Raw genomic sequence first — 15090 nt, forward strand, 5'->3', positions numbered from 1 at the left:
TACTGTTACCACTTGAACGTGAGAGCCCTCATAGGCTCATGTTTGAACACATGGTCCCCAACTTGTAGCACTGCTATGGGGGGGCTACTGAAGCCTTTGAGAAAATAGGGTCTGAAAGTTAATGCCCAGCCCTGTTTCCAATCCCTCATTTCACTTCCTGATAGGCCAAGATCCACAGAGCTTCTGCTGCACAGCCCTTCTACCACAAACTGTGCCCTGCCTTCCCTGAAGGAAGGGCTGGAACTGTGGGCAAAATAAATCCTTCCTCCTGCAAGGGCTTGTCAAGCACCCTGTTGCAGCTATCTCAAAAAGGAACCTTCTAAAATTCTTCAAATACCATCTATCATAGCATCCTGTTTTAGATATATCTAAACATATCTTCTTGTAATAACTCTATATGTTCACACACAGAAAGAAATGACTGTTAGGGGGAAATCTACAAATAGCAGCCATCACACGACAGAACCCAAAGAATAGCAACAGGCTTAGGACAGTCATTCACTTATCCCCCTTAGGGGTAGTGCGACTACAGTAGTTAAGAAATTTAATTTCCTACCTTGTTCATAAAGGGTACATTTTTAAATAGAAGAAAAAAGTACTTCAAGTAATGACATACAATTTTCAGGAAGGTGGAGGGCAAGTGCTGGCTTTCTATCAAAGCAGAGATTCAAATCTGCGAACAGCTGACGCAGGGAGCACCTGCTTTTGCACACCCTGTGTTTGTTCTGTACGCTCCTCCTCTCACTAGGTTCACAGTTTACGGGGAGGCAAGGAGTGTACCATCAGCAGGTATCCACCATGACTGAGCACTTAACAGACACTGGGCCGTCTCTGAGAGTCTGCACAGATGCCAAAGGGTAAAGCGTACCACTTCTGGAACAAATAAGGAGGGTGGCAATATGTCCAGTCGTACAGTGAAGACAAGGAAGAGCTAGTAACCGAACCCTGTCACTACACCACAGTTTAAGGTTAGTACGAAGATCACAGGGCAATGAAGTGTTGGATGGTAGTCACAGCTGAGCTCAAACTGGCATGAAAATGTTTTAATTCTTATGCTGTATGTATGTATGTGAGTATGGACATCATTACCACCCCCAACATTTAGGTTAACAAGTTTACTTCAGAATCAACACTAAAAAGCCCAAGAAGTAACATTCTGAAGAGAATAAATTGAATACCTAGGTAGACTTGGAGGCACCTCATGTGAAGAACTGCTTCGTTCAAACAGCAAACCATATTTAGTGGCCCAAACATTTGCCACCTATCAACATGAGGGTGCGGGAACAGAAGTAAAAGAACAAGTTTAAGAAAAGGTTTCAGTAAACATGATTGAACATTCAATTTTCATGGAATTTACTGAGAGCTTTCGAAGTAACATGATCACAAACTACAGTACTTCAAAATCTATGATTTTTAACAAGCAGCTCTAAGACAAAAATCAAACCCACAGCTCAGTGTGAAATTTTATTGAATTTAATTATGTGAAATTTATTATTGAGAATGTAATAAAACTTTAATATCACTGATATCATTAAATGATGTGTTGCAATAAAAAGGCCAATATTATTCATATACCTACTATAATAAAGCCAAAATGGTTTCTTAAATATCATTAAACTGACGAACATCTCAAACTATAATTTGCTTCACTAAAACACTACTTCTGTGAAAAGGACAGACACACAGTGAACTGAAAATACTAAGTACAAACTAACACCCTCAACACATAGAGATCTTTGTAAAACCCTGCTACACATGATTGATCTCTGACAAAACACACTTGAAAGGTTTTGCTGTTGTTGTTGTTTTGGGTTTTTTGATTTTTCAAGACAGGGTTTCTCTGTTTAACAGTCCTAGCTGTCCTGGAACTCACTCTGTAGCCCAGGCTGGCCTCGAACTCACAGAGATCCACCTGCTTCTGTCTCCCAAGTGTTGGGATTAAAGGCGTGTGCCACCACCACCCAGATTCTTTAAAAAAAAAAAAAAGAGATAGGGGTTTTTTAATTTATTTTATGTGCATGGTGTTTTTGCCTGCATGAATATGTGAGGGTGTCAGATTTTGGAGTTACAGACAGTTGTGAACTGCCACATGGGTGCTAGGAATTGAACCCAGGTTCTCTGGATGTGCAGCTGGTGCTCTTAACCCCTGAGCCATCTCTCCAGCCCATCCCCTTTTCTTTAATACACTGAAAACTTAAAAACACTCAAGTTTACCTGAAATGGTAAGGAAGCTATATAATCCTTCCCGTCTACGCTGTGCATGTTCATACATGAGCTCTGTAATATACATATGCATTTCTCTACTTCATGGCTCTCTGAAAGCGTACAAGATTTATGGGTTATTTTCCTGCTAAACAGTTCAATCCAAACAGCAAAAGTTCATTAATGCATAATGCAAAACTTTTAATTTAAATCACTATGACTAAGAGTTGCTTATAAATATATCATACAGTGAGATAAATATTTGAAAATAAAGGAAATAAGGTATCATAAAGACACTTACTGTGGACCTTTTCAGACTTATCCTGTGATGTAATGAAGTCACACCACAATGCCTAAAACGGAAAGAAAATGCCTGTCTAAGAAAATTACATCTAAATAATCATCTACCAGCTAATAACATCAGTAACAATGATATTTACATAATCCATTTCCTCAGCTCAATATAGATGTAATTTTATACATGCATGCACTCATACAGTCATACTTACATACTATGGAAACAAACAAGAGTAACAAAAAAATAAGATTAGAATACTTAATGCCACATATTCTAAGATGACTTATGATAATTAAATCTTTTTTTTAATATTTATTTATTTACTTATTATCTATACAATATTCTGTTTGTGTGTATGCCTGCAGGCCAGAAGAGGGCACCAAACTTCATTACAGATGGTTGTGAGCCACCATGTGGTTGCTGGGAATTGAACTCAGGACCTTTAGAAGAGCAGGCAATGCTCTTAACCACTGAGCCATCTCTCCAGCCCATGATAATTAAATCTTAAGAGAAAGGAAAATAAAACAGTAAGACTCAGTTGACACAAGTCTTGCAATTAAAGCTCAAACATCAGCTCAGCCTGTGTAAACCCTGCATCCTATAATAGCAAGAACTGAGAGTTTAAAAGTGACTCAGTACTCTATGCTCATATTTTAAAAATGTTTAGAAAACATCTCTATTAATTCACTAAAGTGAACACTTAAAAATGGTTTAAAACATAAAAACATAAAACATATAGTCTGCCACAATACTAAAATAATAATAAAATGCTACTAAATAATTTTAATTTAAAAAAATTTAAATTAAATGCTATTAAATAAATCTAATTTAATAAAGATGTTCTCTTTCTGTTTGTTTGCTTCTGAGAAAGGGTCTCACTATGTAGCCCTACTTAGCCTGAAACTCACTATGTAGACCAGGTTGGTCTGCCTCTCAGTACTAAAATTAAAAATAATACTCTAATATCATTAACAGTAAATCCTTCTTTTAACTTTTCCAACTCCCCAAACTCCCCCCCCCCCAAAAAAGCGGGGGAAATCTTTTACCTAGTTTCTTGAAAAGTTCCTTCAAAAAGTTTTAAAAATATTGCATTTGGCCTAGCACTGGCTGCCCCTACCTGTAAACACAGCACTAGAGAGGCGGAGGAAGGGGGATTGCTCATGGAGGACAGCCTGAGCTCTACACAGTAAAGCCCTGTTCAAGAAAGAAAGGAATCTGAGGAAGTCACTTTAGTGCCTACCGTTCAGGGCTTTTCCTCCCTGATTCACTTTTTTAAAGAGACCAGAATGTAAACATTTCCAAATTCTTGATTCATCTAGTTACTAATTTCCTATTTTTTCTTTTAAACTTTTTATTATGGAAATTTTCAAATATATACACAAAGTACACAAAATGTATCCCCATTCCCATCCACCAACTTTCATAATTATTAGTCATCAGCCATTCTTTTTTATTTTTATTTTTTGAAACAAGGTTTCTCTACAGAGCCCTGGCTGTCCTGGAAATCACTATGTAGCCCAGGCTGGTCTCAGATTCACAGAGATCTGCCAGCCTCTTCCTCCTGAGTGCTGGGATTAAGGATGGACACCACCACACCCAACCTTTGTTCTTTTTCATTAGTAGTACACTTATTATTGATTTTGTGTGCACCACAGCACACCTGTAGCAGTCACAGGACAACTTGCAAGAGCCAGTGTTCTCTTTCTACCATGTGGGTCCTGTAGATTCAACTCAGATTGTTGGGCTTAGCAAAAAGTGCCTTCATCAGCCTAGCAATCTTTCTGGCCACAGCTACCGCCAAGTAACCTCCAACCTATTCTTCATCTCATGATATTAGTAATTCTGCGTCTCATATTACTTTGTAATTTCATTCCCCTAGGCCTCAAGAACAAACTGGAAGCTAGTTCTAAACAAACACACATTAAATATTTCTCAAAAGAAAATATAGCAGACATATTTTTTTCTGTATTACAGCTAGCTGGAAGTACATATCCTTTACCCCACTGTAAGCTGCCCTGAACTCAATCACTTGGCTGAGCCAGACACCAAAAACAACCTCAAGGAAAAGTTATATTTGTTTACTTACATTTAGCAAGTAAAACCTTACTGACATGGTATTATCCTTTTCTGCAATGGTGTTAATAACCACTATAACCTTGCCTGAACTGATTAGCACACTAGAAAGCTACAAATTGATTTCTACTTCTACCATTTATTTTACATTCATGGGTTGGTATTCTTCAAAAAGTTAAAAGATAAATTGCCTATCTTCCTAAAATAGTAAGTGCTTAATTTCTTCTATTAATTTTTAGAAACTAGTTCTAACGACCACTACAATAGTAGCAAATTAGCCTGAATTTCCTTTCATTATAAATCCAGTAACTTTAATGTACTCAATATCTGCAAATGAATTATAAAATCATGTACTTTAAAGTATTTTCTATGGTTTTTTTGTTTCGTTGGTTTTTCGAGACAGGGTTTCTCTGTGTAGTTTTGGAGCCTGTCCTGGAACTAGCTCTGTAGTCTGTAGACTGGGCTGGCCTCAAACTCACAGAGATCCGCCTGCCTCTGCTTCCTGAGTGCTGGGATTAAAGGTGTGAGCCATCACCGCCGGCTTAAGGTCACATAACTTTTTGCTGGCAATAACAGACCTCGAGGTCCACATCTACTGTTAACATACTTTATCTCAGTGCTGTGTGTGCGTGTGTGTAAAGTGTTTGCCTAGCCTATGGAAGGCCCTAAATTCAATCCTCAGTATTACAAAAACAATAGCAATATAAATAAAGATTGAGCCAGGTGTGGTGTGCACATGTGTCATCCCAGCACTCAGGAGGCTGGGCAGGAGGAGAGACGCAGTCTTGATGGATAAAGTGAGAATCTCATTTTCCTGCCAGTTTCTTCACTCCCTGACATAATGGTCACTGCTGGGAAGGTTACACTGCTGTTGTCATTAGTTCCACATTGAAAACACAAGCTTTCTTCTAAAACACTTACACTACAGTTAATCAATTGTACAAACCCAGTGAGCTCACCTGCTGGACAGTGCTGTCCACTGTGAAAGCTTTGTACACGGCCAGTGCCTGGCTTTTACTCCCTTTGCTCCAGATAACCATGTTCCCAGCCACATAGAGCTCTTCATCGTAGTCGGCTGCATCTCCAATCTCACTCACACCTTTTCTTAACTGCCAGCTTTCCTAAAAAATTAACACACAGGACATGCTCAAGCACTTTCTCCTTTCTTTTCAATAGACTTCAGTCTATTGCCTATGGATTAAGACTCAACACTAAGTCCTAAAGACACTGTGGTACATGGATGAGCAAAATAGGTGAATTAGCAAAGTGGTACACTGTATCAGGAGATTCTTGAGATTACTTAGAGGTGGGAGAAATGGTTCAGTGGTTAAGAGCACTGACTGTTCCTCCAGAGAACCCAGGTTTGATTCCCAGCACCTAACAAGGTGTCTTACTACTATCTCTGAACTCCAGTTCCAAGAGCTCTGATGCCCTCTTCTGGCCTCTGTGGGCACTGCACACATATGGTGCATAGACTCACAATCAGGTAAAATACCCACAGACATAATTTTTAAAGTTGACTCAAAAATTCCCTGTGTTAAGTGTTTTCTTTTATATTTCTATGTTCCCTGTATTATTATGTCAAAAACACAGATAAGCAAAAAAGTGTATCTTACATAAAGATCATAAAATAAAATCCATGCTTGAATGGAAACTGAAAGTATGTATTAAATATAATGTAGGGAATAGAAAAGAGACAGTGAGGCGCACATGTGGCTCGATGGGGGACTTGGTGCAGTGTAGATGTCCCTGCTACACAGCTTCTTCCCCTTGTCCCACCCACAACATGAATGGAAGACAGAAAGTTTCTGCTTTGGAACTATGTATATTCCAAGAGCTTTGATTTCAAAAGCATAAAGATTAAGTAAGACAGCAGAGGAGATGTACAGCTCAGTGGCAGAGCGTTTGCCTACCAAGACCATGACTTTGGCTTGGCCCCCAGAACTACCAACACAAAAAAGAAGGAGAAGCTGGGGGACACACAGAAACTATTCTGTTTGGTGTTTTGGGGCTGCTATTTTCTGACATACTTTTACATCTCATCTCCATAAGAACCACTACTTTGCCAACCACTGTGGCACACACCTCTAATGCTAGTACTCAGAAGACTGAGACAGAAGGAACAGGGTAAGTCTGAGCTACTTAGAGAAGCCTATCTAATTAAAAAAAACAAACAAAAAAAAAAACACTGCTCTAATACTCTTATGTGACGACATAAAAATGTGTTGCAGGTAGCATTTCTAATCTCTAACATTTAGTCATACGAAGTGAAAACAAACTTAAAAACGAGCCATGACAGCGGTACTCAAGCCTCACTACAAGTTATGTAGTACGCCCAAGGAGCAGCACAGACTGAAATTACCGCACGTTAGCCTTTAAAGTCCAAGTGCCAACACACACACACACTTATTTCTCACATGCATCTACGTAGCTTCAAATTACAAGTAGATTTATTCATGCTATGTTTCAAAAGTATGACGAGAATCGTTATAAAACCTTCTGTTTCTCATGGATTGTAACCTCCTGAAGAGATCCCACCAAGCCAGCTGCACCATCAGAAGACCATAACTCCGAGGCTGGCTGCAGCTGACGAAGTTGAAGGTTCAGAGCATTAGGGTGGTGCTTGCAGTGGTCACGACCGAAAGGAACGAATTCCTGCAAATCCCCGGCTGCAATCATCGTTGCCCTTTCTTCAGAGAAGTTCGACATGGGTTCCAAATATCAACATTATTTCTGTGCGAATCCAAACACATGCCCGTCAGCCTTCTAGTCAAAACCAGTTTGTGACTACAAAGACCTGCACGGAGCTACGGCGGAAACATGCCAGAGCACCGCACAAACATTTCCATGCATCCTTAAGCAGGGCTGGCTAACCTCCTGACGGTCTGTGTGGCATTAGTATGTAAGGTGAGTGAGGGTATGGCATATCAGTTAAATTACAATCCCCAAACATGGCTCAAAGCAAGCATTAGATAGGAGTACTATAGCCAACTGTTAAGCGTTTAAAATCACACTCAAGATTAGCAACATCTAACTAAATATGACGTGAAGTTCTTATCTGAAGTCTTTACAGCATTGGTCTTTTATTTTTTTTTTCTTACAAAGACCTCCAAGTCTCTAGTTTCTATGCAGCCCTCTACAGTCACAAAGTCTTTTGTGCTGTGAATTAAATGCCATCCCTGAGATGATTACGTCTTTTTCGCCTCCTAGGAATACAGCAGTATTGAGAAGAGCTCAATTTGAAGAACCATAAATGCCTTATAAAACCTCTAAAAAAAATTCAAAACGTAGCTGGCTTTTCCAAATTCTACGCAACAAAGACATTAAAGAACTGGCAGGTTTATCCGACTTATTCTTGTGCAACCATGTAAATCACTCTCTTATAGCTTAAAACAAACCTACAGGATTATCAATTACAGCATCATTTTCAGAGTTCGATGTCTTTTAGCCCAAAAGCATCATACTCGATGCTCTCACAGTTCTCCCAAAATTATTAACCGTGTTATTCATTACGGGCCACACAGCTGACATGCTCTAAATAAAACTGTCATTGCTGGTTACTAGAAACATATGCAAACGGCGGAACCCACAGTTGTGTCTCTACAAAAAGAGGCTTTCTGAGTAAGCCACGCTGAGATATAGCGGCCCGAGAATCCCGCGCAGGGCGCGTCGGTCGCACCCCGGAAAGCCTATCTGAGACTAGGGTCCCCCTCACCCCAGCACGCTCTCAGGGCCCGCCCCGGGCCGCTCAGCCCTCGGGTCACCGGTTGCAGTGCAGCCCCGACATCAAGTCGCAGCAATGCGCAAGCCAGCCCGGCCCGCACCTGAGTGACTCGGGACGCGTCAGGCGCTTGCGAGCCCCGGCTGCTGCCCGGAGGCGCAGGGGCCGCGGAGGCCCGAGAGCAGCGGCAGGTCGGTCAGGATGGCTCGTCGGCCGCCACAGCTTCTCATCCCTTGTCCCTCACTGACCCCGGAGGAAGAACGGGCCGCAGCGGGGGAAACGAAGACGGATGGGCAGGACTCAAACAGAAGAGTCCATCTTGGGTTTCCCGTCCTGCCTCGCGCGCGGGCAGGGCGCCACGGGGACGCGCGGCAGCAGGGCGGGCCTAGCGCCTGCGCAGCTCACGAAGGCGTCTGAGCGAGCGCCCACAGTCGCGTGACGTCACCTCCTTGCTAGAGCCAGACCTTCTCGCTCAATTGTGTTACGTTGGGTAATTTTTCTAGCTGGTTGTTTTCCTCCTCATCTCAAAAAGAGATGTTTGCCTCCCGACTGAAGAATGGGAGCACAAGGGAGGCCGCTGGTCTTCTCAGGAATGCTAGCAAAGTACAGGAAATCGCACACTCCCGTCAAAAATGGGTTCTAATCCGGTAATTGCTTGATATCTCTGAGTTTAAAAAAATAAAGATAAAGATGGCGGATCCTCACAGTGCCTAAGAATAAAGTTCCAGTCCCAGTCCTCTTCTTTGCCCGGAAATGCATTTATCTGGAATTTGGTGCCTTTGCATATTTGTCTGTTGTGACACAGACCTTGATATTGGGTTCATTCTCACTCCTTTACTTGGAATGTCATCTTCTGAGCTTGAGGCTGCACTCCAGCAGGAAGGAGTCTCTCTTAGAACTAGGTGAGAGGAATGACTGTTGAGCAGAGTATTCAAAATAGGCTCTCCCAGCATCACAAGTATTCCTTCCTGGGGGCAGGGCAGGCTCCTCTCAGCACTATACACACATACACACCAACACCACCACCACCACCACCCCCTACCCTAAGCCTCTCCAGCTCCTTGCTTCACTTCGCTTCCCCTTGCCTGGGTATTCAAAAAACAGTCAAATTAACAATTATAGTCCGCGTGCTCAACTCCAATCTTTTATTCCTTCCCGCAAACCCCCATCATCCTACAAAGTTCTTTCTATCCCCAACAGGGCTTTCTGGAAGAACCAATAGAAGAGCACACTTACGTGGCCTCTCAGAGTCTTGTCGCTTCTGTTCTCCATCTCCTCTATCTCTGGCCCCACCCACCTCCATCTACCAGCCCTATCATCCCTAAAAGTAGTCACTTGGAGTAGAAGGGTACCCTGTTCTTCATGATGCTCTGTGCAACCAGGCCATTGTCATACTCCTTGAGACTGTGGTGTCTTCCACCACTGCCAGACCTGAATGAAGAGTCCCCCTGAGGGATATGGGATTCGGCTTCTAAAGAGCCCATACATGAGAACTCAAAATGGTAGGGAGCAAACTGGTCAATGAATGAAAATGAGAACAGAACTGCTGCTCGGTATGGTTGAGGAGAAGGTTTTCATTGAAGAGACGAGAAAGAATACATCCAGGGACGACTGGAAGAGTCTAACTGAACATGGCCAAAAGATTAGACCTGACCATGCGAGGAGGAGTCAGGGGCAAGAGACAAAGAGAAGAGAGAAGGGCAAGAAGACCAGGAGAGAACCAAGAGAATGAGGATCAATAGAGAAGCCAAGGACCAAAAGAGCTCATGGCCAAAATGGCTGGGTTATATGGGAAAGAGGAGGAGCAGGAAGAAGAAGAAGAAGCAGGGGAGGAGGAGGAAGAGAAGGAAGCAGCAGCAATTGGGGGCAGGGAAGCAAAGCTCTGCAGCTGGAGAGGTTTAGGATAGAGTAGGGGAGAGGCAGTGCTAAGAGGAGCCAGGACCCTGTAAGGAGTACTTGTGTGATGCTCAGAGAGCCTAGTGGACAGTGTCAGCTTTAATATGTTAGTAGGCACCTTAGCCTTTTGTTTAGAGTTTCTTTGGGACCTAAGAGTCAATATGAACAAGACAGGAAAGGAGATGGACTTATAAATTACTGTTATTCTCCTTCCCGTGGAATGGTCTAAAGATTTTTTTCTTTTTTCTTTTTCTTTGCCTACATATCCTGTGTGACTGAGTGGACATAGCCATCAGTTTGCCGGGTTCGTGGCATCTGGTTGTAAAACGGCAGCCAGTGCAATATTTGTTGTGCCATCCTTCCCTGCCCTTGTCCTCTTTCCTTCATCCTCTCTCTAGGGCTAACCTCTAGTGCTCTTCATCCTTGGGTAGGTCCCGAGGAGCACAGAAGACACTATTGGCCACCTAAGATGGCGACTAGGGAGTCCCTAAAAAGGTTATCTCAAATGCCACTCCTGAACATTTGTCTTTCTGCTCAGATCTACTAGTGTGGTTCTTCATGGTTTCAGCCTAGGTGACCACAAGGCCTGCCCAGTATTTCTTAGTCCGCTCTCTACATCATCCAGGTAGTCAGGGCGAGTACCTGGAGGCAGGAACTGAAGCAGAAACCATGGAAGAGTACTGGTTAGTGGCTTTCTTTTCGTGGCTTATTGAGCTTGCTTTCTTACTGCCAGGACTACCTGCCCCAGGTGGCACTACCCACAGTGGTCCTTCCCACATCAATCATCAATCAAGAAAATGCCCCCACAATCTTGTCCGCAGCCCAATCTGATGGAGGTAATTTCCCCAACTGAGGTTCCTTCTTCCCAAGTAACTCTAGCTTGTGTGAAGCTAACATAAAATTAGCCAACACTGTTCCTCATGCTCTGGGCACCAGTTCCTACAGGGCAACCAGACCCTCCATGCCCTCGGTTACATTCCAGTGCCATTGAGAGCACTTCCGGGACCCGTGCTATGACAAAGTCCCTTGAAAATCACCCTTCTGCTTCTGTCACAACTCACTCTGTCCATAGGAGCTCAAACCACAAAGCCAGGAGTTTGAAAGGACGAGGAGCCCCTGGTGTGCCGTCACCCTCCCAACCCAGCCTGCTGGCATTTTAGCAAATGCTGATCTTAGAGCACAAAGTCCCTTGTGCAGACTCCTGTGTGTCACCCGTTCGCTGCATGTCCTCCAAACAAGCAGGAATTTCCTTAGGGGCTCCTGAGATTGCATTTTGAATACAAACAAGCCCGATAATATTATTGACTCTATGCCCACACTAATAAGATGCCCAATTTGCCCCTGTGTAATTTTTATGGATAGAATTGAATAAATAAAACTTGTTTTGCTATCTCTTCTAACTTGACAAAATGTATTTCTTTGTCGTTGCTGCTTAATAATATTACCACAAATACTGGAACATAACATAATAGACATCTGTCATGTATTAATTTCCATGAACGAGAAGCCTAGACCAGGTCCTCTGGAAGAGCAGCCAATGCTCTTAACCACTGAGCTTTCTCTCCAGCCCAAAACATATTTTTTTAAAAAGAAAAGGTTAGTTATTCTTATGTAATATAATCACAGAAGTGGTGCTACTCTACCCACTTGGAGAATTTGAAGAAAGTCACATTCAAGAGAAGGAATTCCACAAGGGAGCAGGAATCATTGGGGTCAGTATATAATCCTTATTTTAAGGCCTAAAACTACTCATTTTAACCAAGAGATCACACACACACTACACTCTCACACATCCTTGCCAGCTGCCTCCCATTAATCCTTCTGGTCAGGTCTGCACAGGGCGCACCCCTATCTCATTCCCTAGTCTTAACAAGCTCAGAGTCTGAAAAGCTACTCCAAAGGCTTTTTTAAAAAAAAAACAAAAAAAAAAACAGGTATATAAAGGAGAGAAAGACAAAACAGGCTAGTTCTTTTTTCATTGTTTTTATTGAACTATATATTTTTCTCTGCTCCCCTCCCTTTCATCCCTCTCCTCTTCTCCCCTCTCCCATGACCCCCACGCTCCCAATTTACTCAGGAGATCTTGTCTTTTTCTTCTTCCTACGTAAATCCATGTACGTCTCTCTTAGGTCGTCTAGGTTCTCTGGGGTTGTGAACTGTAGGCTGGCTTCTCTTTGCTTTATGTCTAAAAGCCTCTTATGAGTGAGTACATGTGATAATTGTCTTTCTGGGTCTGGGTTACCTCACTTAATATGATGTTTTCTAGATCCATCTATTTGCTTGCAAATTTCAAGATGTCATTAATTTTTTCTGCTGTGTAAATGTACCACATTTTCTTTATCCATTCTTCAGTTGAGGGGCATCTAGGTTCTTTCATGTTCTGGCTATGACAAACAATGCTGCTATGAGCATAGTTGTGCACATGTCCTTGTGGTGTGATTGAACATCCTTTGGATATGTACCCAAAAGTGATATTGCTGGGCCTTGAGGTAGATTGTTTCTCAATTTTCTGAGAAATCGGCATGCTGATTTCCAAAGTGGTTGTACAAGTTTTCATTCCCACCATCAATGGAGGAGTGTTCCCCTTATCCCACATCCTCTCCAGCAGAAGCTATCATCAGTGTTTTTGATCTTGGTCATTCTGATAGGTGTAAGACGGAATCTCAAAGTTGCTATGATTTGAATTTCTCAAAAAAGACTAGTTTTTAAATACTTGTTCATTCTTATCGTGTGTGTGTGTGTGTGTGTATGTGTGTGTGTGTGTGTGTGTGTTTGAGACAGGGTTTCTCCGTAGCTTTTTTGGTTCCTGTCCTGGAACTAGCTCTTCTAGACCAGGCTAGCCTCAAACTCACAGAGATCCGCCTGCCTCTGCCTCCCGAGTGCTGGGATTAAAGGCGTGCGCCACCACCGCCCAGCTTACCTTCTGTGTTTTATGTACCTGATTGACTGTATATGTACCAGATGCATGCAGGGGCCTGTGGAGGCGACTATGAGGTGCTAAACTTGGGTGCTGAGAACTGACCTCCCAGGCTGTTTTTTACATACCTGAAATTAGATTATACTTGATTTTTTTATATAATTGAAAAAAAAAGGACCAAGAGGTCAGAGGGTAAAGGAAGGAAAAGAATAAAATAAAGAATTTACTAGGCATTTATTTGCGTAAGTTGCTTAAAAAAGGTGCAATTAATGAACTGTAATTATTTTTATAGGCTTAATGTTTTCCAGTGTATGCATTACAACTCATTTATAAGGTTTAAGATCTGAATTTGAACTAGAATGCCTAACCGTGCCAGTTTCTCTCAAGTGGAGTTTTGATGGATATGAGATGTTCAGCTTTAAGGTGAAATAGCCCAGACGAATTGGGATAATTAGAATAGTGGCTCTAATTTGGACTAATAAGGCATATGTTTTCTACCCATGTAAACAAACTTGCCTTTCTGGGTCCTTGAACATTAGGGAATTTAACAGAAACAAACAATAATAGTAATAATAATAATAATAATAGCAGGTCATGGTAGCACACGATCGGTTCCTAGCATCCATGTTTGGCAGTTCACTATTGCCTCCATGAGCACCTGCATTCCTGAAATCCCAGCACTCAGGAAGTGAGGCAGAAGGTTCAGGAGCTCATGGCCATCCTCAGCTACATAGAAAGTTCTAGCCCAGCCTGGCCTGTATAAGACCCTGTCTCAAACACAATAACAACAGCAAATCCATTTAAGGAAAAACAGAAAACAAGGTGGAAACAAAGGATTTGGGGAATGACATCTTTGAGGAGATGATGTTGACAATATTCTTGAACTGCCTATCTTGACTAGAAAGTTAATATAGTGAGGAACTGGAGCTTGACTTTGGAAGAAGTCCGAGAAGACACACAAATAAACCATAGCATAGATTGTAACTATGAATAACTCTGCAAGGGAAGAGAAATGAACAAATTTGGAGCACTCAGATCAACAGATTACAAGAGGTATTTCATGTTAAACTCGGGATAACTACATGAGTGACTTGCAGGGGGAAAGGCAGGCACAGATTCTGGAGCAGGTCAAGTTGGAAACTGAATACAAATAAAATAAAGGGGGTAATAGGGTCTCCCTATACAGCTCAGGCTAGCTGCAAACTCACAATCTTCCGGCCTCGGCCTCGATGTGCTGAGGTTACAGGCTATGCCACCATTCAGTCTTTATCTCCTTAATTTTTTTTGATTTCCCAGAAGGATTTAAGTCTTAGACATCAGAAGCTATGATGCCTCAAGAAAAATCCCTCCAAAACCAGTCTCCACAATATCAGTTAAAATATCTTCCTCCTCCTCTTCCTCCTCCTCCTTCTTTCAATACTCACTGAGTTCACTTAGTGCTGGTTGCATGTAAATAGATGTGGGATAGTCTACTGGCTCACGGAGAGCCTCTCAAGGGTTGCATCCCTGAAGAAAACTGACTTTGGAGGGAAAGGTATTGAGGGATATGAGAGAACTTGGAGGGGAGAATGGGGGTAGGATTGATCAGAACACATTATATGTATGTATAAATATAAATAAATCATTTTAAATAAATAAAAATGCTTTCTTCTGGGCTGGGAAGATGGCTCAGTTTTTTATATTATTTATTTATTTAATATTTTGTGTGGTGTGTGTGATGTGTATGTGAGTGTGTGTGAGTGTGTAAGAGGAGCCACAAGTAGTAGTATGGCACACGTGTAGAAGTCAAAGTTCTGTTATGGGTGCTGGGAACCTAGCTCAGGTCTTCTGAAAGAGCAGCAAGCTTGACTGCTGAGCCATCTCTCCAGCCCTTAGCAGCAGACCTTTGCAACAGCTCCTTCATACAATGTGGAAGCTCATGCTTGTACACACAAACATACACACACACACAAACACATACACACACACATTCATTTTCTTTTG

At 42.1% G+C, this 15090-nt stretch overlaps 1 protein-coding gene across 2 annotated transcripts in view; it reads right to left on the bottom strand.

Annotated features, from left to right (window-relative positions):
• The window catches only part of Anapc1 (anaphase promoting complex subunit 1), a 75447-nt gene extending 66777 nt beyond the window's left edge, over positions 1–8670 (bottom strand). The window contains exons 1-6 of one of the 2 annotated variants that reach the window (XM_075962112.1): positions 8543–8670; positions 7070–7306; positions 5533–5694; positions 2504–2555; positions 2215–2315; positions 1179–1261 (exon numbers count right to left, since the gene is read on the bottom strand). In XM_075962112.1, the coding sequence (XP_075818227.1) occupies positions 1179–1261; positions 2215–2315; positions 2504–2555; positions 5533–5694; positions 7070–7282 (611 nt within the window). In that variant the 5' untranslated portion in view covers positions 7283–7306; positions 8543–8670. Of the gene's footprint in view, positions 1–1178; positions 1262–2214; positions 2316–2503; positions 2556–5532; positions 5695–7069; positions 7307–8397 lie in introns of both variants that reach the window. The other variant, XM_075962111.1, reaches the window with a different exon arrangement.
• Between the last annotated feature and the right edge of the window lie 6420 nt (positions 8671–15090).

The sequence above is a fragment of the Microtus pennsylvanicus genome, chromosome 2 (assembly GCF_037038515.1).
Source record: "Microtus pennsylvanicus isolate mMicPen1 chromosome 2, mMicPen1.hap1, whole genome shotgun sequence".
NCBI lineage: Eukaryota > Metazoa > Chordata > Mammalia > Rodentia > Cricetidae > Microtus > Microtus pennsylvanicus.